Source organism: Lithobates pipiens, unplaced genomic scaffold (genome assembly GCF_037356315.1).
Source record: "Lithobates pipiens isolate NorthernLeopardFrog02 unplaced genomic scaffold, aLitPip1_a1.2 Scaffold_19, whole genome shotgun sequence".
NCBI classification, from domain to species: domain Eukaryota; kingdom Metazoa; phylum Chordata; class Amphibia; order Anura; family Ranidae; genus Lithobates; species Lithobates pipiens.
The window spans coordinates 432,791,951-432,818,765 of record NW_027507764.1 but is presented as its reverse complement, the minus strand read 5'-3'; the positions used below and the strand labels follow the sequence as shown (position 1 = coordinate 432,818,765).

Here is a 26,815-nt window from a genome sequence, read left to right as displayed (position 1 = left end):
ATCCCATTGGAAATCTGTGGGGTGATCTGAAGAGGGCTGTGCACAGGAGATGCCCTCACAATCTGACAGATTTGGAGTGTTTTTGCAAAGTAGAGTGGGCAAATCTTGCCAAGTCAAGATGTGCCATGCTGATAGACTCGCCCCCCAAAAAAGACTGAGTGCTGTAATTCAATCAAAAGATGCTTCAACAAAGTATCATTTTAAGGGTGTGCACACTTATGCAACCATATTATTATTTATTTATTTTTTTACTTCCCTCCACCTAAATGATTTCAGTTTGTTTTTCAACTGAGTTGTTCAGTTTATAAGTCACATTAAAAGTGGAAAAAGTTCTGAAATAATTTCTTTCTCGTTTTATTTACACCACAGAAACCTGACATTTTAACAGGGGTGTGCAGACTTTTTATATCCACTGAAGTCGCAAATGCTGCAGGTGGGTCGGAGGCCACTGGGGGGCATCGGAGAAGGGCCCACACAGCCACCTATGGATTGAATATACAATGAAACGTCCATATTTAAGGTTCTCAGTAGCAATTTCCTGTGTGGCCACCTTGTGTATAAGCCATTATTTTAATCACTTATATCCTCATTAGCTAAATTATTTATCGTGTTAAATAAACTTTTTAGTTTTTTTTCTACATGTGTCTCTGGAGAATCTTTGTCTGATATACATATAAAGTCCCCTGCCATTGGAGGCTATTTTTATTAGCCAGCGTTTCTTCTGTGCTATCCCCATGGGTTTGGATTACTTCCACTGTATAGTAAACGTGATTCTACTCCTGTAATTTTCAATGCCATGTAAAATGTTAAAGGGCTGTTTTTTCTTTTCAGTTCATATGCGGGATCCCAACAATCAGCTTCATGTCATAAAAAACCTCAAAATTACGGTCAACAACATTGTTACTCAAGCACCTTTACAAGCAGGAATCCGCAAACTTCTGAATGATGTTGTCTCATCCAGCCAACCTGCTGAAAGTTTGGTACCAAATGTGATTACTGCTGGCGATTATGACCTTAATATCAGTGGTAAGCATTGAACTCTATTGGCAATTTAATATGTACCATGCTAGGTATTTTGTTTGCAGTTTCTCCGTTCTTTTTTCAAAGCATTTAAATCTTGACTTCAGCCAAAATTTTTTGCCATTTGCACACAATAGGGAAGATTTTGCATGTCCCTTTTATTGTTTACCGTATATACTCGAGTATAAGCCGAGATTTTCAGCCTCTTTTTTGAGGCTGAAAGTGCCCCCCTCGGCTTATACTCGAGTCATCGCTGTCTGCCTGCTCGATCAGCGTGTCGAGCAGACAGACAGCGGCCATTCTATTCTAATTCAAAAGCCGCGCCTCCGGCTCCGCCTTCGCCTGTGATAGGCGGAACACTGAATTTCCCAGCAGCCTGTGTTCCGCCTATCACGGACATCCGCTCATCCTCGTACTACGGACGAGGATGAAAGGATGGCCGTGATAGGCGGAACACAGACTGCTGGGAAATTGTGTTCCGCCTATCACAGACAGGGAGGCGCGGCATTTGAACAGGAAAATGGGCGCCGACGAAGAGCGGTGATCCTGGGACGGGACCGGACGGAGGCTCGGCTCGGCTCGGGACGGGACCGGACGGAGTCTCGGGACGGGACGGGACCGGACCGGACGGAGGCTCGGCTCGGGACGGGACGGGACCGGACGGAGGCTCGGGACCGGACGGAGGCTGGGGACACAGGTAGGCTGGACACACAAGGCCACACACACACACACACACACACACACACACACACACACACACACACACACACACACACACACATGGATGGACACACACACAGGGATGGATGGATGGATGGATGGACGGACACACACACAGGGATGGATGGATGGATGGATGGACACACACACACACAGGGATGGATGGATGGATGGACACACACAGGGATGGATGGATGGATGGACACACACACAGGGATGGACAGGCATATCTCACCCTCGGCTTATACACGAGTCAATAGGTTTCCCAGTTTTTTGGGGGTAAATTGGGGGCCTCGGCTTATACTCGGGTCGGCCTATACTCGAGTATATACGGTATCTTTTTTTTTTTGTTGGAAATATTTCCTATCACTGCCTGTGGCGGTGACACGCCATAAAAGAATATAAATCTGACTTAACTAAACTCTGCTCCCATTGGAGAGCTCTCTCCTTTTTGAAGGTCTCTTTTCCACTCTACCCAAAACAAAAAATAGCATTTTGGCTTGAGTTGGGCTTAATCTTTGTGCTGAGTGTGACTCTTCTTTCAGCTCCCACACAAGTTCCTAATTCTGAAAATCACATGGGTGACATTTATATATTATACAATTTAGTTTATACAAGCATAAAAGTAGCCTGTGATGAAACCCTATCATCTTTGCCTTTTCATGTTAAAAAAAAAAAAAAAAAAAAAGTTTCAAGCACTACTACTTTTCACTGACTAATAAAATCCTTGTGTGTCTGTATGTTGTGTGTCTTGGTGGCTGTATGTTGTGTGTCTTGGTGTGTGGATGTTGCGCGTCTTGGTGTGTGGACGTTGTATGTTTTGACGTTTCATCTATTGTACACCATGGTGACCCAGTGAAGTCCAGGGTCTAACTGAAGCAATTTGCACCATTCACTTACCACTATATTTTGTTTTTCTGTGAATTCCAGTAGTTGGCATGCAAGTTTACCATGAGCAGTCAAAGGCTTAATTCATATTTGCTCACTCTCTGAAAAACAATTTAATGTCCGTTTTCATTGGGACAAATGTACAGCAATCAGGAGCCAAGTGTTTGATGTTTTCAGGGTGGCTTTGTTTACTTAAATAGGTGAGATGTTGCCACCTGTCATCTCAACCTACCATTTTAAATGTGCTGCAGCACAAAACGTTGCAGTTGCAGCACGTGAACACCCCCTATGGCTGTATGGAATGCTTTGGGTGGGCAGTGTTCGAGAGGCCTTAGTTTTGTAAGGCGTCAACCTTGTTTACCTTCTTTTAGAAATTATATTTTAGTAGAATGTTAGTATTCAGTTGCATTGCTTTTTGATGCTGGGACTCCGTTTTACATTTCATAAGTTCAAAAATGTGCTGTGCTTTTGTATAGAACTATAATGCAGGCAGGTTCTTTATAAGATTTAGTAACTGAGCAAAGTGCCTGTCTAGACATTCTTATTCTTACACTCTGCATTGTGTAATAATATGGATGGGGTTCCCATTATTCAGTTGCTCTTTTTTATATGATGGTGGAATCCCTGAAAGTGGTGCACTTTGAGGTTACAAGAAAAATAGCACTTGTGCTGGAATTAAAGGTCTGCAGGATGTAGAGCAGTAAAGTTTTTTTTAAATAAACCCTCCAGGTTCATCAGGATGTAGGGCTGCAACTAACGATTATTTTCATAATCGATTAATCGGCCGATAATTTTTTCGATTAATCGGATAAAATCACAAAAAACCGTAATGTTCAATTTTTTCGTTGACGGGGCACCAATGACACCAATGACGGGGCACTATTCCCCCCCACTGACACCAATGACGGGGCACTATTCCCCCCCACTGACACCAATGACGGGGCACTATTCCCCCCCAATGACGGGGCACTATTCCCCCCCACTGACACCAATGACGGGGCACTATTCCCCCCCCCCCCACTGACACCAATGACGGGCACTATTCCCCCCCCCCACTGACACCAATGACGGGCACTATTCCCCCCCCCACGGACACCAATGACGGGGCACTATTCCCCCCCCACGGACACCAATGACGGGGCACTATTCCCCCCCCCCCCCACGGACACCAATGACGGGGCACTATTCCCCCCCCCCCCCCACGGACACCAATGACGGGGCACTATTCCCCCCCCCCCCACGGACACCAATGACGGGGCACTATTCCCCCCCCCCACGGACACCAATGACGGGGCACTATTCCCCCCCCCCACGGACACCAATGACGGGGCACTATTCCCCCCCCCCCCCCACGGACACCAATGACGGGGCACTATTCCCCCCCCCCCCCCACGGACACCAATGACGGGGCACTATTCCCCCCCCCCACGGACACCAATGACGGGGCACTATTCCCCCCCCCCCCCCCCCACGGACACCAATGACGGGGCACTATTCCCCCAACCCCCCCCCCCCCCCCACGGACACCAATGACGGGGCACTATTCCCCCCCCCCCCCCCCCACGGACACCAATGACGGGGCACTATTCCCCCCCCCCACGGACACCAATGACGGGGCACTATTCCCCCCCCCCCCCCCACGGACACCAATGACGGGGCACTATTCCCCCCCCCCATGGACACCAATGACGGGGCACTATTCCCCCCCCCCCCCCCCATGGACACCAAATACGGGGCACTATTCCCCCCCCCTCCCGGACACCAATGACGGGGCACTATTCCCCCCCTCCCACGGACACCAATGACGGGGCACTATTCCCCCCCCCCCCCACGGACACCAATGACGGGGCACTATTCCCCCCCCCCCCCACGGACACCAATGACGGGGCACTATTCCCCCCCCCCCCCCCCACGGACACCAATGACGGGGCACTATTCCCCCCCCCCCCCCCCCCACGGACACCAATGACGGGGCACTATTCCCCCCCCCACGGACACCAATGACGGGGCACTATTCCACTATTCCCCCCCCCCCCCCCCCCCCCCACGGACACCAATGACGATTAATCGTTGCAGCCCTATCAGGATCTCTACTATGGACAGCTTGAGGCTTCACAGCTGGGCACCCACTGCGCATGCACGAGGGGTGCTGTGCTCTGCGACTAGTCCCGAAATCTTCTAGGACCTTGGTCAGACCTCCCCCTGTCCCTGCGCAGCACTCGTTGCAGTTTTTGACAATCTCTGTCAGCAGTGCGGCGGGCAGCAGAGAGATGACATCATCTCTCACTGCCGGCCTCGCATCACTGCTGTGCCACCCCTACAGCAGGGCCATGAAGGCTGCAGCCTTAGGCAAGCAGAGCGATAGGTCACCTCTCACCTCCTGCAGGGGGAGAGACTGCTAGAAGTAGTTTAAGTAGTGACAAACTGCATCTGGATGGCAGGTGATAGTGGCAAGTGGCAGGTGGCGGAGATGTATAGAATATCGGCCTGAAAGGCAGCCAAAAAATCTGTATCGGCCCTGAAAAAACGATATTGGTTGATCCTTATTGTAACTGTATAAAGTACAGTTTTCCCATTGTTAAAGTGGTAGTAAAGTCTCATTAAGAGACTAAAAAAGTGCCCCCCTGCAGGTTGCTTACAGGTGGAGTCGTCTGGTATTGGGCTGTCATGGCTCTCTGGTCAACGGCACTTCGACGTTAACCCGTTCTTCTTTGCGGGTTTCAAATCTTCAGCCGCTTGAATGGTCAGGCTGTGGTGATGTCATTTTCGCATGGGCGTCACTTTGCAGTGCCACTTTAATTAGGTGCAGACCATTTGACTTTTTCTCTTTCATTCTGCTAAGCTGGACGCTTAGTTAAAGTAATTTTAAACCCAAAAGCCAACATTTATTATATTGCAGCTCACCAATTCTTAGATGTGATGGCTGAACTAGATTTATTTTTTTATCTTTACCTGGTTATCCTGCTAGTAAGTCTGTTTTTCAACAGAACAACCTGTGCCACATATGTACCAGTTTGAGAGGAGAGACAAACCATTTACCACCCACAGGAATGCTGACAATGATCAGCTTTTATTTATGTAATACAGCCACAGTTTGCCTTTTGGGATAAAAGTAACTGCTTATTAGTATTAGCTAGAGTTAGCTGCTAGTACATCTTAACGCTCCCCATCCCAACTGACAATGCTGATGTCCAAAGGTGTCTCTGTTGCTCCCTGATCCAGAGTGTGGACACTCCAATACTGGAGGTGTATTACTGGGTCCTGAAATGAGAGGGGGGGAAAAAAGCCCCCCCCAAAAAGCTAAGATTAAAGTGGTTTTAAAAGCTCAATAGAATACATGAAGGTAAAAAAGGTGCAGCACCCCCCCCCCCCCCAAGCCCCCTTAATACTTATCTAAGCCCCATCTCGATCCCGTGATGTGCACAAGTGCCTCGGTTCTCTGGGGGCTCTGCCTCCTCATTGGCTGAGCCGCTGGCTCCTGCTGCTGCCAATCAGGAGAGAGAGAAGGTGGGACTGAGCTGCGGCTTTGTGTGTGAATGGACACGCAGCGCCACAGATCAGGAGCCCCCATTGCAAGCTGCTTACTCTGGGGGTACTTGGCAGGAGGGAGGAGCCAGGAGCATGGCAGGGGACCTGAGAAGAGGAGGATCAGGGCTGCTCTGTACAAAACCATTACACAGGGCACGTAAGTATAACATGTTTGTTTTCTTAATAGAGACTTTTATATCACTTTAATGCAGCCCGCATATCTAATAATAAATACGCTTCTGTATATTCAATTATTTGGTTTTAGGTTTAATACTGCTTTCATTCTCTGAACTGCACGGCCAATTAAGACATGGAGGTCGATTTACTAAAGGCAAATACTCTGTGCCCTACAAGTGCAGCTGCTCTAGATCTGAGGGGGAACACACAAGGAAAATTAAAGAACAGCCTTTTTGCTTGCACATGATTGGATGGTATAAATCAGTAGAGCTTTTTCCCTCATTTCAGAGCTTCCTCCCAGATCTAGTGCAACTGAACTGGCAGTGCACAGACTGTTTGCCTTTAGTAGATCAGCCCCTTGGAGTTTTAGCACTTTTGTGCCCTTTTTAGCACAGAGAAATAAAAAATGCAAAAAGAAAAACCTTGATCATATTATTATTATTTTTTTTTTTATGACCTGCTTTTTTCATGTGTTTTGGAAGCATGTAAAAACACAATCTCCTACTTTTGTGTTATAACCCCTTACATTTTGTTGTGGTGTAGGAATGTTGTTAGCACTGCATGAAAATGTGTTCTTTTTTGGTGTGCTAATTAATGCAAATACTGTATTATACTTTGGTAATGGGGCAATTTTTTCTTAGTACAGCCCCAAGTGATGTCAGATGTGTATATAAATGAGCCTTTCTAGACTTTTTTATTTTTTTTGCTCCTGAGAAACCCTGTCAAATCTGATTACAGCTCACAGTTAATTGGCATTTTCAGTAATTTGTACATAATTGTAAACAACACCTACACCAGATCATTGTTTAACCACTTGCCGACCAGAGGACACTGATGTACATTGGCAGAATGGTGCTGGTAGGCAAAATGGCGTACAGGTAGGTCCCCTTTAAGAAGCGGTGTCGCGTGTGTGCGCTTGGGCCTGCCTCGTTCTCCGTGACTGCAGGTCCTGTGGACTCCTTGTTCGCCGGGTGCCCACGATCGTGTCACTGAGAGGAAGAACAGGAAGCTGCTTTTGTAAACTAAGCATTTCCCCATTCTGCCTAGTGGCAAGACAGAGATCGCTGCTCCCTGTCATTGAGAGCAGTGATCACTGTCCTGTTTGTTGTGTCCCAGCCCCCTCACAGTTAGAATCACTCCCTAAGACACACTAAACCCCTTCACTGCCCCCTAATGGTTAACCCCTTCACTGCCAGTGTCATTTACACAGTAATCAATGCATTTTTATAGCACTGATCGCTGTATAAATGACAGTGGTCCCAAAATAGTGTCAAAAATGTCCGATGTGTCTGCCTTAATGTCACAGTACCAATAAAAATCGCAGATCACCGCCATTACTAATAATAAAAAAATAAAAATGCCATTAAACTATCCCCTATTTTGTAGACACTATAAATTTTGCGCAAACCAATCAATATACGCTTATTGCAATTTTTGTGTGTCAGCAGTGCTACCCACAGGGCATAGTAATACGTGTTAATGAATTCAAGGATGTAACTGTGCTAAGGATGTCACAAAGCGAGTTTACAAACTTCAAGAAGGTTCACAGATTAATAGAAGTGTGGCATTTTTAATATGATTTTACATTTTGATCATAGATCTGCTGTATATACAACACAATTATTTTCAGCAATAAACCTAACTTCAAGCCTAACTCCACTTTTTGTTGAGAAAAAAAAAACATTCCCCTCTGGGTGATATATGTGCAGTGCGAGGATTTTAACAAGCTTTGTTGCAGATTCCGCCTACCTTTTGTTATTCTGAAGAAATCAGATTGTGCCCCTGTACTAAGCGAGTCTAATGGGAGTGGTTTCATAATTATGAATCGGCTGCAGGGCTCTGAGGAAAGCTGCTGGGTCTGCATCCTTCTAGATGTAATTTCGTACTGGAAATATCATAGCAAAAATGACATTTTTGATGCAGGGGATACCAAAAGTCTGTAGACTTCTGGGAAAATCAGCCAATCACACAATCGGGGAAATAACTTTGAGTACAGAACACCTCCAGGTACCCATATTGCATTGCATTTACAGAAAATTACCAAGCTGCAGATTGAAAAGGAATGTCGCAATTGTATATACATTGGTGCCTCGGATTGTGAGTAATGTGGTTTTACGAGCGTTTCGCAATATCAGCTATTAAAAAAACAATCCTGACTTGCTTTGCGAGCGTTGTCTCGCAAGACGAGCAGGATTAAAGCCGCTTGGGTGTGTCGTACCGCATGTGGCCAGAAGTGTGGGGGCGCTGGTGGTGCTCAGACACTCGGAAATACTCTGTTCCTGAGCGTCTCCGAGCCTCTCCAAGTGTCTGACGCCCCCGCACCTCTGGCCACATGCGCTACTGCATAGACAAGCAGTGGCTGTGGAACGGATTATCGAAGTTTATCTTATTTTGCAAATGCATTTAGGCGCATCAACCATTTGGGAGTTCATTCCATTGGCCAGAATATTTATTCTGGCCATTGAAATGAATGCTCAAGCACTAAACGTTTAGGCGTGTTTACATACATTTAGGCCCCTCAAGCTCTTCCCCCCCCCCCCCCCTCCCTATTTAGAGGGTGGGGAAATGTAAAAGTGTCATAAATTTCACCCAGTGCACAAGCCTGCAAACATTTACCTGGTTAAAGTCTGTTAAAAGGTAAAACTCTGGTGAGCTATTACTGCTCTCTGAGGCACACTTAGACATATTCCTTTCTTTTCGGATCATGTAGTACTTTGTCCTGTTTGGATAGCTGGTGTGGATGCTGAACTAGCATGGTTGCCCTGCACTATTTGACCACACTGCTCAGCAGAAAATGAACCACTCCTTAGTTTTGCATCACTGTTCTCATCTATGGACACCAGTCTCTTATTCTTGACAAGTGCTGTCACTATACATGCAGGGGGGGGGGGGGGGGGTGCCTGGGAAAAAAACCCCACTGACTGAAAGTTGGATACGCTCATGGCAGCTTGGGTGGAGCAATTGAGCAAACTAGACTGGTGCTGATGACCTGAGCCAACAGATTGGGTTTCTTGGAGGAAGGAGCTGACGGGCAGGAAAAGCTGGAGATAAAGAAGCAATTTCCTGATAACTTGTTCAGGGTTTCTATTACCAAACAGATAAGTAATTCTTTGTAATCATTAGGCCCCTTCCATGTGGTCCATGTCCAGTCCGATCACCTGAACAGTACGGATGTTACATTTGTGTCGTCTGTGTTTGTTTTCTTCTTCCCAACTTAACAGACCCATGTTAGGTCCATAGACAAGCAGATGTAAACAGACGTTTGTCCATTTACATCAACTACCTCAAATGCTTCTCATTTAAGTCCAGAAATACAGAAAAAAAAAAACAGACTTTTCTTTTCTGACCAGTACAGACTTGGTCATTGGTCATCGAATATAAACAGACACACTTGGTTACATCAGCTTGCCTATGAACTTGAATAGAGGTTCTGTTCAGATCTGCTTGAAGGTCCAACAGGTGGATCTGGGCTGGACATCCATGTGAAAGACCATTAGACCAGCGGGTAGGTTTTCATTAAACAGTAGTGTTGGTACCTCTGTCTGTGTTGCTGTCTGATGAAAAGGTTGTGCCCAGCAAAGTGAGCAAAGGGAAATTACTTTGACCTGACACAACTTGTCAGAGAGAGACTTGTTCTGGAGGTGTGGTTTTTTATTAATATGCTGTAAAATTATTGCAAAAATCAAATAAAACTCCAAACTCTTAATCAAACTAAATCAATGTGCAGTTGTGCAATGGAATCTTATGTACTCTTAATCCAAATAAGAAAGTACAGCCTAAAATCATATATTCTAAAATATGGATGCCCCCCAATCTACCTGCTAGGTCTACTGTGATGTCAACACACCTTATCCCCAAATTCATTTGAATATGACCAGCACTCAGACTTTCGTAAAACAATTCAAACAGTGCTCCACATAAGTGCATCGAATTCCAATCAACTGCAAAATTATAATGGTGCTTATTATGCTTAGTAAAGTGCTTTATAGTGCAAACACATGGGTTGATTTACTGAAACTGGAGAGTGAAAGATTTGATGAAGCTCTCCATAGAAACCAATCAGTAGGGACTGACCGATATAGTTTTTTCGGGGCCCTCTCAGACCAATAGCTGATATTGTCTGCCGATATTCTGTACCTTTTAAAAAACATTTTTTTACAACTTTCTTTTTTAATCACGGTTATTGCTGTCACAAGGAATGTAAACCTCCCCTGTGACAGTAATAGGTGGTGACAGGTACTCTTTATGGCAGGATCAGGGATCTATAAGACCCCAAACCCGTCCGCTGCACTTGAAAGTATTCAAAACGTCAATCTGCGTTTTTTGAATACTTTCTATTTTTTTAAAACTGGCACCTTTTAAGATGCCAGTAATCTGGGAAGTGATTTTATTTTTTGTACTCCTGTAGTTTTAGTAAATCAACCCCAAGGTGTCCATGATTATCACTCCAATCGTGTCCATTCAAAGTGTCACACTTCTGAAGGTAAATGGTGTGTATAATATTCAGTACTTCACAACATACTCGCCACCGTTTCCTATAAAAACAAATTCCTGCTCACCAAAGTGATTTGACCTCTCTTATTCCAAAGGAAGGTCAAAACTACAGATCTCTTCCAAAATTCTCTAACCACCCCAAGAGCTTCACTGGATGGCATCAGTCACCCTTTTAATATATTGTTATGGCTCATGAAACATAGAGGACACAAACCAGGGCATAGATCATCACCTACTTCTCTATTTAATAATATCTGTAAAACTGGCACCACAATAAACCAGCCAGTTGACTGTATAGTACACGCTACCACTGTCCAATATTTCCTGGGATCCAGCATGCGTCCCACAATGCAGGAAGTGACGTCAGACCGGAAGTCCTGCTGGTATTGCTCGAGCCCCTTTCCTCCTCTTCTGGAGTCCCCCAGCAGCACTGTGCTTTAATTTTTCTTACGAGTGCCCCCTCAGCCAGCAAACTGTGTGCGTCCATAGACAAACGCAGCATGGCTCAGCCACACCCCCTGCTCTCTGTTCACAAGATTTGACTGACATTAGCAGGAGAATATGGCTACTACTGATTTAGACGTGTTTGTGAAAGCAAGAAGAGGGGAGAAGAGCTACTGCAGATGGTACGGCGCTGGATTGGTGGAGGTATAAGGTAAGTGTTTAGGGAGGGGGGGATGCACAAAAGGCGTTGGGATGTAATGCAGGATGGCTAGGTGGGACCTTTGTCGTTCCGGGTGGACATCATATGATATCCTACTGGAATGTGCCACGCAATCTGTCACTAGTCTCACTGGCCCTGATCACCACCACACCAGTTATATAATGACGCTGTACTGCACTGATGACAGTATGTAAACAAATTGTGAATTTTGTTTTGACATTTCTTAATTTTCCAAAGAATTGTAACAAATTACTCACCATGCCTCTTACTAAATACCTTGAGCTGTCTACTTTCCAAAAAGGGGTAATTTGGCTGATTGTCCAGGCTTTTCAGGCCTCGAGAAATTAGATAAGCTGTCAGTACTGTACATCAGGATATATATATATATATAGATATATATAGATATATATATAGATATATGTATGTATATATAAATGTATATGTGTGTGTGTAATTATGTAAGTAGGTAACTATCCGCACTCAGTTAAACTTAAACAACTAACAGCAGCTGAACACCATAACCCAGATACTGGGCACAGAAATGCAAAGAAAAAAAAATAAAATGCAGCGCTTGTTCAATAAATAATGATTAAATAATCGCACAAGTGAAACGTGCAAAAATGGTGACAATCCAAAACCAAAATAAAGTGGCACTCAAACGAAATCAATATTAACATGTAAATGTGCAATATAAAATTTATAAAAATGAATTCATATGTGAGATCATAAATAAACATAGAAATATCAAAAAAATCCAACAGATAGTGTGACTTGATTGAATAAAAATAATATACTTGACCACGTGGAACCCGTCGCTTTTAATCACCACTAATAAGATGGTGGCTTACCAGATCATCAGCAACCCCCTGTTTAAGAGAGGTTGGTCAGCGCGTATAAAGTCACAAATTCCAGCTCCAGATGATCAGATGTGAAAAAGCGGATGTCTCCTCTCTGCAGACTCCGCAGCTCAGGTGATCAGTCACCGCAAACTTCCAAATATTTGCCAGTGTGAAGGCTCATGCAAAATAAAATGTGCTCCAAATCGTGTAATGTTTTTTAACACCAAAAATGTTTTTTCTTTATTGCATAAAGTCAGATGCTGTAAAAAGGACTCCACCGAGTCTCCAATGTACAGATAGCGTTTAAAATACAAACTGCATTGAAAATGAAAAATAAAATTGCTAGCAGATAAAAAAAACCTGTATGTGTTTTTAAATTGCGATCGCATAAGCGCAGGACGCGTGGACTTGCCTGGTAAGCCCCCATCTTATTAGTAGTGATTAAAGGTGACTGGTCCCATGTGGTCAAGTATATTATTTTTATTCAATCAAGTCGCCCTATCCGTTGGATTTTTTTAAAATATTTCTATGGACATTTATTTATCATTTATGGACTCGCATATGAATTAATTTTTTAATGCACATTTACATGTTAATATTGATTTCGTTTGAATGCCACTTTATTTTAGATTGTCACCATTTTTGCACGTTTCACTTAAGCGATTATTTAATCATTATTTATTGAACAAGCGCTGATATATATATATATATATATATATATATATATATATATATATATATATATATATAATATATAATTTTTTATATATATAATCTCAATACCTATCTATAATTTTTTTTTTTTTTTTTTTTTTTTGTGGAATCTGTAACTTTCCTACCGACTAAATAATATACACTGATTTGGGATATTTTCACCAGGGAATCTTAGCAGAATACAGTTTGGCCTAAATATATAAAAGATTATTTGGCAAATTTTATAACTGAAACAAAGAAAAATTTGTGTTCTCCGTGGTGTTTTTTTTTTTTTTGATTATTTAGCAAAAAATTAAAAACCCGGTGGTGATCAAATACCACCAAAAGAAAGCTATATTTTTGTTAGTGTTGCATGACCACGCAATTGTCATTCAAAGTGCGTGACAGAGCTAAAAGCTGAAAATTGGCCTGGGTAGGAATAGGGTAACGTGCCCGGTATTGAAGTGGTTAAGAAGCTCTTAGTAAACATCTGCTGTTACAGGATTTGTAATATAGTAAGACTGTGATGCAATGATGGTTATGACAAAGCTGTGTACTATTTGAAGTGTCCCATAAGAAATCCTAGAGATGTCGTGAACACACATTTTGCACATACTGACTGAATTCAAAAATCACCATTTCTAACAGCTGGCAGGAATTTATTATTATTATTTTTTTATCTTTTTATTTCTTGCATGTATATTTGTTTGTTTCCAGTTAGTTGTAAATCGCAACTAAATTTGCTTCATGAAATTTTAATATTTGTGGTTTTTTTTTTTGCTTACCGTTTGGATTTGGTGAGTTATGTATAGGTTTTGGTATACATTAGTGCTGAAGGTTACCAGTATACCTTTTTATGTTTTAAGATCGGTGGCATATTTGTTTTTATGAATTTACTTTTGCATACTTGTTTTCTACTTTTAAATTTCTTTTGTGTAGTTGCCTTCTAACTAATGAAATGGTGAACCTGTCAATATGGTAGGATGCTGATGTGCTGTAAAAGGATGACCATAACACAACAGGCTGCTTGGACGTGTCTTTGTATGCAGATAAAGCAGCTTTTGTGCATCCTGGGAGTTACTGATTTGTGTGTACATTTGTACATCTAGACATAGCAGAAGATCTGGCGTTATCGCAGCAATCCAGAGTGTAAGATCTGGTGCAGCTATGCATGGTAGCCAATCTTCAGCTTAAGGTCCGGTTCACACCACTGCGGGTGAGAGATCCGGATGTGATTCGCACCGCACTGCAGTGCAAATCACATCCGATCTCTCTAGCGATGCGCGTTCAGCCATACAGATAGTATGGCTGAACTCACATCGCACCCGCCGCAAACTCGCACGGGACCCTTTTTTTGGTCCGCAGCAGAATCGGATCGCATGGGTGTTCACACCATGCGATCCGATTCCTGTGCGAGTGTGCAGATCGCACTGCAATATGCGGACGGATCTGGGGGTGTCATTAACATTTCATTGACACTCCCAGCAGTCCGCATAGGGCAGTATGAACTGCCGACGGGAGGCATGCGATGCGGGAAAACGCAGCGGATTCGCGGCGTTCCCGCATCGCTATGGTGTGAACCTAGCCTAAGATTTGACAAAACCTGGAAGCTGATTGGTTTCTATGCAGAGTTGCACCAGATTTTGCACACTCCAGTTTTAGTAAATCATCTCCATAGTGTGTTTTAAAGGATACGTTCACCTTTTCACAAAAAACGATACATGCACTTTTTTTTGCAGGTAAAAAAATGTGCTTTTATTTTTTGTTGCAGGAGCTTGTAAGGCATTGCACCAGCGATCGGCAGATCTCCTGCAGAACTGTCGGCATATCTGCTTGCTCATACCTTGAACAAGGAAGCCAATACATGCTGACAGGAAAAATGAATGAACGTCCCCAGCGCCGTGGCAGTTCAATGAAAATTACAAGCTGACAGCTGCAAAGACTTGTAGTTTTTCATTCAGAGTGCTGTGAATGAGTAACCACATGTCAGCATTCCAAAAAAAATAAAAATCGACAGCCCCCAGCTGTCAAAATGTTTAAAAAGAAAAGACGTGTGAGGCTCCGCCCACCCAGCCGCATCACTTATTCCCAGCGCTCTGTGTGTGCAAGACGACAAGGTCTGGCAGCCTTTGCGGCTACATGTTACACCCATATTCAGGGTGTAACATGTAGCCGCAAAGGCTGCCAGAAAAGTGAGCTTCTCCTTTCGTAACCGCTTCCCAACCGCCTCATGCAGATATACTGCGGCAGAAGGGCCCGTACAGGCAGATTAACGTACCTTTACGTTGCCCTTTAACCACTTGGCGACCGGCTCCTGTACATATATGTGGGCAGTTTAAAGATGGATATCTCAGCTGCTGCCAAAACCGAGGTGTCCATCTTTGGAGTCGGCAGGCCTGTTTACGATAATGGTGGTCTTTGTGGCGGATTCGCCACGAGATCACCGTTACCGGCGGTGGGAGAGGGGGCCCGCTGCTCTCCCGCGCCCTCTGCCGCTTACCGGAGCTGTCGGCAGCAGCAGCGCCAATCGGGTCCTATCTGTGGCTGGGTATGGAGACGACTGAGCTAAGATGGCCCCCACCCGTCTCCATGCCATAGCAGGGCGGAAGCGACATCAAAATGTCACTTCCGCTCATGTCTTTAAAGGGAAACTTTTTTTTCTTGTCGTTTTTTTTCAAATGGCAAATTTACTATTATTATTTTTTTTTTCTTTTATTGCATTTAAGCCCAAATATGAGATCTGAGGACATTTTGACCCAAGATCTCATATATAAGGGGTCCTGTCATGCCTTTTCTCTACTACAAGGGATGTTTACATTTCTTGTAATAGGAATAAAAGTGACCCAAATTATTATTATTTTTTTTAAGTGTTAGGCCGGGTTCACACCGCTGCGATGCGGGAACGCCGCGAATCCGCGGCGTTTTCCCGCATCGCACGACTCCCGCCGGCAGTTCACACTGCCCTATGCGAACGGCTGGGAGTGTCAATGATATGTTAATGACACCCCCAGATCCGATCGCATATCGCAGTGCGATCTGCCGACTCGCACAAGAATCGGATCGCATGGTGTGAACGCCCATGCGATCCGATTCTGTTGCGGACGAAAAAAAGGGTCCCGTGCGAGTTTGCTGCGGGACCGCTGCGAGTTCAGCCATACTATCTGTATGGCTGAACTCGCAGCGCTACGGAGATCGGATGTGATTTGCGGTGCGAATCACATCCGGATCTCCCCCCGCAGCAGTGTGAACCCAGCCTTAAAATAAATTAAATAACAATTTTAAATTTCCCCGTCCCGACGAGCTCACACGTAGAAGTGAACGCATACTTGAGTAGGGCCCGCATATGAAAACGGTGGTCAAATCACACATGCGAGGTATCGCTGTGACCGTTAGAGCGAGAGCAGTAATTCTCGCCCTAGAACTCCTCTGTGACTCAAAACAGGCAACCTGTCGAATTTTTTAAACGTCGCCTATGGAGATTTTTAAAGGTAAAAGTATGACGCCATTCCACGAGCGGGCGCGATTTTTGAGGTGTGACATGTTGGGTATCAGTTTACTCAGCATAACATTATCTTTCACACTATAAAAAAAATTGGCCTAGCATTACTGTAGTCTTATTTTTATTTTTTTTTTCAAAAAAGTGCATTTAAAAAAAAAATAAAGTTTGCTTGTAAGACCGCTGTGCAAATACGGTGTGACAAATAGTATTGCAATGACCGCCATTTTATTCTCTAGGGTGTTAAAAAAATTTATAATGTTTGGGGGCTCCAAGTAATTTTCTCGCAGGCGTGCCCACCGGGAGCTCCGTGACCATAGGTCCCGCGGACCCGGTGTCTGAGGAGATACCCGTGATCATCTCACGGTGAGGAAGAACGGGGAGATGTAAACAAGCATCTCCTCGTTCTGCCTAGTGACACTGTCACTGATCAGCTCTCCCTGTAATCAGCCCCTCCCCCCACAGTTAGAATCAGTCCCTAGGACACACTTAACCCCTACAGTGCCACCTAGTGGTTAACCCCTTCACTGCCAGTGACATTTTTACAGTAATCAATGTCATTTTTAAGCATTGATCGCTGTATTAATGCCAATGGTCCCAAAAATGTGTCAAAATTGTTTCCGATGTGTCCGCCATAATGTCGCAGTCACGATAAAAATTGCTGATCGCCTCCATTACTAGTAAACAAAACAAACAAAGACAGAATTCTCAATAAAAATGCCATATTTTGTAGACGCTATAACGTTTGCGCAAACCAATAAACGCTTATTGTGATATATATTTTTTTTTTCCAAAAAATATGTAGAAGAATATGTATAGGCCTAAACTGAGAGCAAAAAATTTTTCTTTTTAAAATATTTTTGGAGGATATTTATTATAGCAAAAAGTAAAAAATAATGTTTTTTTTTATTTGGGAGCCACGTCGTACGACCGCGCAATTGTCAGTTAAAGCGGCGCAGTGCCAAATCGCAAAAAGTGCTCTGGTCAGGAAGGGGGTAAATTTTTCCAGGGGCTGAAGTGGTTAAGCTTGCCATACATTGATTGAACTACAGCTTTACTGTGTACCTTTTACACATGCTGTTTACATTTTGGGGCAGGGCTTTCCCTTAGATCTGACATTTGAAAATATTTGTATACAGGATGCATCCAGTTTTGGATTTCCTGTGATGTACATGAACTGCTTTCTCTGCAATTAAAATATCTGCAAGCACCATGTGATGTCAGTCTAATATTTTTGCCATGCTGACGGTTCACTTTAAATGATCATTAAAATGGAAGTAAACTCTCCACTATACACAACATAGACATTTTCTCACCAGGTTAAGGGCCCTTTTAAATGGGCTTTCTGATCAGGTCTGCCTGTCCGTTTCTCAGGGGAAGCCATGCAGCTCTATGGGCAGTCTTATGTAAGCGGATTTGTGTGCGTTTTTTATCTGCCTACCTCCAAATATATCCAGGAAAAAAAAAACGATTTATATCTGGCCGTCTATGTATAGCTATCATGGGTTGGCCCCTGTCCGCTGGGCATAAACTGAATGGGCAAGGATGTAAAAAAAAATACAAAAAAAACCTGACAATTGTCCTGTTCAAAAGAGCCAGTGAAGTAACTAGCCTCTGGTGATACAGAGATGAAACAAATCCCCCTACATAAGTTGTACCTGTTTATCTGTAGCCATCAGTTCCCTATGTTTGTTTAAAAATCCAAAATTTACTCTGCTTTTCTGAGCTTCCAGACATGGGGCGGGGATCTGATGTCATACTTCACAGTTCAGAGAGGTGAGCTGAGTGTAATCTGAGACCAGAGTGGAGGGAATGGACATACTTTCTACACATTCTCATTGGGAAACCTGCACAGCTAAGGCTGCCAATCATGAGCCTTGCCTGTCCCCGACACACATACACACACACACACACACACACACACACACACACACACACACACACACACACACACACACACACACACACACACTGCTCTGGATTGATGCAAGTACACACTATAGAAGGATATGCTTTGTTCACTTTTCATGTCTTAGGTTTACAACCACTTCAGCAGGCTACACCACTCCCCTGGCACTAACTTGGCTTCATTTGCGCACTCCATTTTGTTGTTGGTAGATGTAATATCAATACTAAATTCAAATCGAAGAATCCAGGCCTTGTTTTAAAACTCGTTGCTGTAGCGCTGGTGATGCATGACACCAGCCCTCAGCTGTCAGTGGGCTAAAGCCTGCTGGTGGTTGACATCACTCCAGGTTATGGTCAGGATCCACTCAGATGCCTGGACCAACATCCGGCTTAGCCTCTGCCGCTGAGAGCCTGAGCCTGCCACTTTCACCCCTTCCACAACCCAGCATTCCAGTGAGTGCTGGAGGGGAAGAGCAGAGAGCTAGAGATAGTCACTGCTCTCCTCAGAGCTGAGGGAGAAATGAGCGATCAGTGGTGTTTGATTGCTCAGTTCTCACTGCAGAGCTGGAGGGGGACAGAATGCTGCATCTACCTAGGTGAGTATAAATGTTTTTTATTTTTTTTAATCCACGCTTCTCTTTTAATTTTGTGAGTTGACCTCTGCTTTAAAGATTTTAACCCTTGATGTATTCTTTTTTTTTTTTTTTTTTTATCCAAAATAGATTAACTATTGACAATAGATATAAAACACTATCTCAGTGAAATTACATCTACTGTGTATTCTTCTGAAATGTTTAGGACATATTTGCACCCCTTGATTAAAGTAATGTTTATTTTATTTGGTTAAATAATGCCGTATTCTCTCTGTCAGATCGCTCTCTTAAAGCTAGTGTCCCTTGGTACAATAATTGGAAAGACACATTGATGGAGCTCAACAAGTCCAAGTATTATTCAGGTAGTATTACAACTAGAGCTGAAAACAATGACTCCTCCCTAATCCTCCATTTTCAGTCCTCTTATTCTCCCCCTTACCGTTTATTAGGACTATCTAGCTACCCCCTGATCTAGTTGTGCATTTTCCTAATTGTCAACAATTCAAATGTCAACAACAATTTCTGGTGATGGTTATCTTTGATCTGAAAATTTTATGTAATTCTACTAACCTTGCAGTCTGAAAATGTGCTTCTAATTTTTTGTTGCGTTTTTTTTTTTTTGTTTGTTTGTTTTTTTAGTTTAATATTTTTTATAGCTGTATATGTGTCTTGGTGGTTTAAAAATAGCCTCATGACCGTGATGTCAGTAAAATTGGATGTAACATATGGATATAGAAAACACATACTGCTCATAGAGCTAAAGTGACATTGTGCTTAGGCAATGGTAGTAACTAATATAATTGCATATCTTAATTAGTCAAAGTGTATCCCATCATAAGGATCAGGTGTGGCTCTTCCCACAGCTTCTCAATCAACAAACTTGCCTGAAACACAGAGACACCATTCAGGTGGATCAGCCTGTACTTAATGGAACAGACTCTAGGTCTGGGGATCACCCATCACATGTTCTTTCTGCTTTCTCTGGGACCCTCCCTGCCAGGTACACAGGAGAGAAAGTTGAGTGGATACTGTCCTCAGACAGGTGCTCACGCTCTCATCTCAGAGTTCATTTCAGCAGTCCAAGAAGAAAATTCCACAGTTGCAGTGTTGTTTGTGTTGTGTTTTTTTTTTTCTTTTGCAAAGAAGCAAATAATTAAAGGACTTGAGACTTGGAACAATAGTTAAATCTTTATAACCAAACAGTATGCACTATGAAGATGGCTTTGCTTATTGCTTGGCTCTTCCAAAAGGCTCTGTAAAGTATAATGCGTAGTCCCCTATTCCCCCTCTTCAGTCTCCAAACTGTGGGGTTCAGCGGGGGAAGAGTTGACATCTTTATGGCCTAGTTGCGAGACCCCAATATTGTGGTGTATTTTGCCGTCTGGGGCTTTGTGAGACAAACAGCGGAATTTCAGACAAAATTTATTAGTAGTTCTAGAATGATTAATGATGCCTGCAGCTACAGGCATCATTCAGATATCCCCGCACAAAGTCAAGGACGTCATATGACTGCCGGTGGGTGGGAAGTGGTTAAAGAGGAACTTCCGCCATTGCGGCTGAGGGCTTGCAGTTCTGAATGGACTGTGAGTTCGCTGTTGAGTGGCCTCATAGTTCATTAACAAGTCCTGCAGCTCGTATTGGAGGTACTGACTGAAAGCTGCAGGGCTTTTCTGCAGGAGTCTGCCATTGCACCCCTGATCCACTGATCACGAGTGCAATACTTTTCAGGCTCCTTTAGGGAAAAAATAATAAAAGTTTTTTCCTGAAAAAATAAGTGCTTTTAATATTGTTTCCCAAAAGGTGAAGTTATCCTTAAGACCCCTTTTCACACTAGAGCCACGCTGCGTTAGAGCTAAACCACTGCTAGTGGCCGAAGAAAGGTTTAAAACCGCCCGTGTTTCGGCCCTGCCCATGCATTTCAATGGGGGGGGGGGGGGGGGGGGTTATACAGCGCTCCCAAACCGCCCCAAAGATGCTGCTTGCAGGACTTTTTCTAACGTCCTGCAAGCGCACCGCCCCAGTGTGTAAGCACTCAGGCTTTCACACTCGGGTGGCATGGGAGGCAGTTTTCAGCCACTTTTACAGGTGTTATTTTTAGCGCTAAAACACCTTCAGTGTGAAAGGGGGTCCTAAGTAAGCCAATAGTAGTGGAACCTAAAGGCTTTTCCTTGTGTTAGTTCAGGTGAGTACTTTTTAATATGTACATCTCTGAAATAAACTTGTGAGATCTATGACGACAAACCAGAGATGCTCAGAAACTCATTTTCTATGTACATGTTCACTGCTTGCCCTAAGGTTATTTCTTTCAATGGCCTGAGATAGCTAGTTCATCAGAGCATAGTATAGTGTGGACATTGGGTCATAAAATGACTTCTATCCTTTTTATTTTAAGTAAATAACAGTCCTATGACTTGGACAAATCGCAACTAGTATGCTGTATAAATGCAGGTCTTTTTGTTTTTATATTTGTCTGATCAAGTGTCTTTGTAGAGTAGAGCAGACAAATGTGGAGAAATTAACAAATGAGAAAAGTCACACATATTCAGTTGTTTTTTTGTTTTGTTTTTTTCTCTAATCTTCTTCTTTTCTTTGTTTCATCACTTTGAGAGAGGATGTATCATTTTTATTTGGTTACAAATAGGTGCGCCCTATGTCCATTTAACATGTATGTAAAGACAAAACTGTTTTGTATCACGTCTGTCCCATTATTTTTCCTGCCTGTATCCTCTGAGGGAGATTTTCCCCTTCACTCCCTGTCTTGTAGAGACAACTGGACCGATGAGGAAATCTTAAAGTGAGAACCTCTGTTATAGACAGTTGTCACCAGAGCATTTATCCTCACTGGAGACATTTCATTCATTAGAATTTCGCCTAATTAATTTCTGCTTCAAAGAGAAGTATGGGTCCCCCCCCCCAATCATACTTGCCTAGGTGGATGCAGCATCGGACCAGAGTTAAGGCCCGTACACACGGTCGGACTTTTTGACAACAAACATGCAAATTAGCTGTTTTGGAGCAACATCCGACTGTGTGTACGCTCCAACGGACAAACTTTTTCTGTTTTCATCGGACTTTTGTTGGCTGTGCGAACGGACAAACTTTCTGGCAACAAAAGTCCGATGGAGCAAAGTCCGACCGTGTGTACGCAAAAGCATCGGACTTTTGTACAAGGTACAAACACGCATGCTCAGAACCAATGCAAAAGATCAGACTACAATACAGAAGTTCACCAAAGGTGGCGCTGGAGTCATTGAACGTCCTCTTTTGAAGCGGCGTCAGTATGTTGTGACGTCATTACGTTTGTGTTTGTTGTCAAAAGGTCCGACCGTGTGTATGCAATACAAACTTGTGGACCACGCCCTTTGTACAAAAGTCCACGGAAAAGTTTGTACAAAGTCTGACCGTGTGTATGAGGCTTTAGAGCGTTTTTCCAGCCAAAAAACTTCTTCAAACCCACTAATGCTCAGGGTTTTTTTTTCCAGACAAAAAACGCTGATAACAGGCTATGTGTGCATGGCATTTTCTGGACATTGCAGTGCGAATTGCAAGCACATTATCTTCTATGGGAACACATCTGATTCGCAGATGCATTCCGTTTTGAACAGGATAAAATCCTGATGTAAACCTGACCTGATACTGATGCAGTCCTGACCTGATTCTGATCAAAAACTGACGTGAAACGCTGAACTGATTTTTCTCTTTTCACAGGGAAACCGAAGTTTCAATACATGTGTGAACCGGGCCTAAAGTGTGCATGAGGCCTGAATGTAGTGATCTGTTTGCTACAGACAAAAATGACTATATGATTACTGCCATCTGATTTGCTTGTTATTGAACTTTTATTTATTTTTTTTTTATTTTTTTTGGTGTTTTGTAAAGCAATTGCCAAATTAGGTTTGTTATTTACCCAGTACTGCTAACCATGGTGACTTGATCATATGTTGGTTAATACAGATTTCCCTGTTTGTTTTTTGCACCATAACAACATGTTTCACCTTTTGCTGTGTTTGTTTATATGGTCAATTTAGTCTTTTTTTTTTTTTTTTTTATTCCACTTAAGCTGGTTCTACACTAGTAGGTTTTTGTTTTGATTTTTTTTTAAGCATGTTTGTTTGATTTTCTAATTGTTAGTGGGGTCAAATGACAAGAAAATTTGAAGGTGGGAATTTTTTTCTCAAATGAACAAATTTCTAACTGAATGTGGTTTTTGTTCAGTAATGTCAATTCACTACTAAATCCGATGTAAAAAGTGAATGACATTTTGAAGTAATTTCAGATTACATTCATCAGGCTGTCAAATGTACTGAGAATTTTTGTACAAATGTTCAGAAATCCACCAGTGTATACCCAGCTTTAGTCTGTGTCCACACCCTACTAATGTCCCAATCTATTCAGGTGTTATGACATTTAATGTGGGGTCTTTATGTGGGTATTTCTATATTTGCAGCAACTACGCCATGGTTTGAGTCCTACCGAGAGAGTTTTTTCCAGTCCATGCCAGCCTCGGATCATGAATTCTTAAACCACTATTTAGCCTGTATCCTTTTCAGTCTGATTTATTTTTTGCAGTTTATGTATGGGAAGTGATAAACTGGGTGCAGTGTCACAGATGTATAAATATTAGAAAAATTAAAGCTGACCACAAAAATGAAAGAAATGGCTTCACTTATAGACAATAATCTTGTGACCTCAGCCAGATGTAAATGCAACTCTTTTCACAAACTAAGGAAGGTCAAAATTAATAGTAGTAGGGGAGGATGCGAAGGTGGCAGCCTGTGCATCCATCCCCTATTGTAGGTGCTGTATAACAGAGGCTTGTTGAGACCTAATACCTGCTATTAAGGGAATGTACTGACCCCTTGTAAATGCCTTAACCACTTCCCGCCCAGTCTATGGCAAAATAACTGCCGGCCAGGGGTTCAGTTATCCTGACTGGACGTCATATGACATTTCTGTGCTGGTTATCGGTGCATTCCCTCCCCATGGATGTCCACACTGGACCACCAGGGATGGTCACACAACGGATGGATGACCGGGTATGCCACCAGGGATGACAGTGCCCACAATATGTCAGTCAGTGCCCATTACCAATGCTTGCCAGATGTCTTTCTATCAGTGATGCCCATCAGTGCCCATTCATGCCACCTATCAGTGCCCATCAGTGCAGCCTCATCAGTGCCCATCAGTGAAGGAGAAAACGTACTTATTTACAACATTTTATAACAGAAACAACCTAATTTTATTGTTTTTTTTTTTTCAAAATTTTCCTTTTTTTTTTTTTTTTTTTTTTTTTATTTGTTGCGCAAAAAATAAAAGCCTAGCAGTGATCAAATACCACCAAAAGAAATATCTATTTGTGGGAACAAAATGATAAAATAATTATTTGGGTACAGTGTAGCATGACCTTGCAATTGTCATTCAAAATGTGACAGCACTAAAAGCTGAAAATTGTCATGGCCAGGAAATAAGTGCCTGGTATTGAAGTGGTTAAAGTATAACTAAAGGCAAAACACTTCTTTAGTTTTAGATACGTTGGAGATGGATTAGAACCCCTGTCAGTTTTTATTGCTGTCTGTGCCCCTGTTAGGCAGATTCACCCTCTCAATTTTTCCTGTTTGCTATTATAATTAAAAGTAAATAAAAATCCCATATTTTGAGTTGTCCCCAGAAAAATAATAAAGGAAATCTTCCAATGGGGACACTAGTTCTGGTGACCTGGGGTCTCCAAAGAATTCCCTTCATTTGCAGAGATTTCCCCTTGCTTCCTGTTTGGCTATGGGACAGGGATGTAAAAAAAAAAAACTGACAGGCTATATAACCATCCCTTGCTCTATCCAAATTTGAAAAAAATGTTTTGCCTATAGTTCTACTTTAAATGCACCCCACAATCTAAGAGAGGGAGACTGAGTAAAGCCTAGTCTATATGGGGGAGGTTTTCTGCAAGGTCAGCAGCATTAGCCTATGCTGAAAGATTGCTACTTGTGTTTTGTGGGAGAGGGTCTGTTTAGATCAGGAGAAAGGCTGGCATTAAAGTCTACCATGATCAATACGTTTGCTAGGCAGTACAGGTAACCTTCTTAAGAACAGCGTATAGGAGGAGGTCTGAAAAGGAAGTGGGTATATACAAATAAATTAAAACGTGTCTCTGATTTCATAAGCTGAAAACTACTATGGCATTTGCCATAGGGGTCAGTGTGGAAACCTTCAAACTGGAGTACGTAGCGTGGAAAGCACTCTGCACCCATGTTTTTTGCTTTTAGAGCTAGAGTTTTGCTACCCATAAGATGTCTCTTGCAACAATAAAATGTGGGGCAGAAAGTTTCACATATTGAAACGTTAAGGCCCATTTGAACTTTGAGTTAAAGCCTTGAATATTCCAATACATGGGGTTTTGTGAAGTCATGAAGTGATAGCTAACGGGGACAGACTCCACTGAACAATAGAGGATAAACCCTTAAGGGCTGCAAAATGAGCACGAGCCAACACAGAAAAACAACAAACTACACAAAAACATCCTTAGTGCTAAATGTGCTAACCCTACCTGTATACAGCCGGACTGAAAAACAAGAGCCCAACTGTATAGAGGCCTTGACCCAAAACAAGAATTGTAAAATGGCCACAGTTCATTTAATTTATTACTAGGAGGGCTTGAGGATGGGAAAAAACCCAACCACGGGCCTACATGACCGCATTAAATATATATTTATCTCTAGATAGATATATATAGAGTTATTGCATATACAAAATGGCATTACCACTTAAAAAAAATCTATGTAAACCTTCAAGGCCTCATGCATACTGGACACTTTGAAAACTCTCCAAAATTAAATATGCCGTATTTATCGGCGTATAACACACACCCCAAGTTTAGGAGGGAAGTTTAAGGAAAAAAAAACGTACATTTAATGCTCATCAATGCAGCCTTGTCAGTGTCAATTGCAACCTTTCATTGCAGCCTTGTCAGTCATTTGCAGCCTTGCATTGCAGCCTTGTCAGTCATTTGCAGCCTTGTCAGTGTCATTTGCAGCCTTGCATTGCAGCCTTGTCAGTCATTTGCAGCCTTGTCAGTGTCATTTGCAGCCTTGCATTGCAGCCTTGTCAGTCATTTGCAGCCTTGTCCGTGTCATTTGCAGCCTTGCATTGCAGCCTTGTCAGTCATTTGCAGCCTTGTCAGTGTAATTTGCAGCCTTGCATTGCAGCATTGTCAGTCATTTGCAGCCTTGTCAGTGTTTGTTGCAGGCTTGCCATTTAAAAATGGTGCCGCCGAGATACAGAGGGGATGTCCTGTGTATCTCGGCGGCGCTCGGGAGCTCTCAGCCGTTCTCTGAGGCTTTCGGCTATTTTCAGAAAGCCGCTGAGAGCACCTGAAAGCCGCAGAAAACTGCACAATCGGCGGGGGATCGGCGTATAACACGCACCCACTATTTTCCCCTGATTTTAAGGGGAAAAAAGTGCATGTTGTACGCTGATCAATGCGGTATATCACAAACTATTCCAACTGAAAACATAAGAAAAACGGGTACAAATACTTGCAGTGAACCAATAATTACGGACATGAGAGCCCCAAGTAGAGGAACCCCAGATCCCACACATGACCGAATATCAAGCCAGATAGTCAGCTGCCTGATTGTCAAAGAAGCGGAAAGTTTCTCCAACCTGGGTCCCCAGTTTGCTGCGGTCCAGTAGGCTGTTCTTCAGTCTCTTATCCCTGAGGTATTTACGGACTTCTGTAAAGGAGCATCTACATTGTTGGATTACAGAGAATAGTTAGGCAAAAGAGAGATTTTAATGTTTT

General features: G+C 43.0%; 1 protein-coding gene across 2 annotated transcripts in view; it reads left to right on the top strand.

Moving 5' to 3' along the window:
* TRAPPC8 (trafficking protein particle complex subunit 8) overlaps positions 1–26,815 on the top strand; it is a 128,988-nt gene that overhangs the window by 9,001 nt on the left and 93,172 nt on the right. The window contains exons 2-4 of one of the 2 annotated variants that reach the window (XM_077492613.1): positions 832–1,026; positions 19,299–19,382; positions 23,468–23,557. In XM_077492613.1, the coding sequence (XP_077348739.1) occupies positions 832–1,026; positions 19,299–19,382; positions 23,468–23,557 (369 nt within the window). The remainder of the gene's footprint in view (positions 1–831; positions 1,027–19,298; positions 19,383–23,467; positions 23,558–26,815) is intronic. The other variant, XM_077492614.1, reaches the window with a different exon arrangement.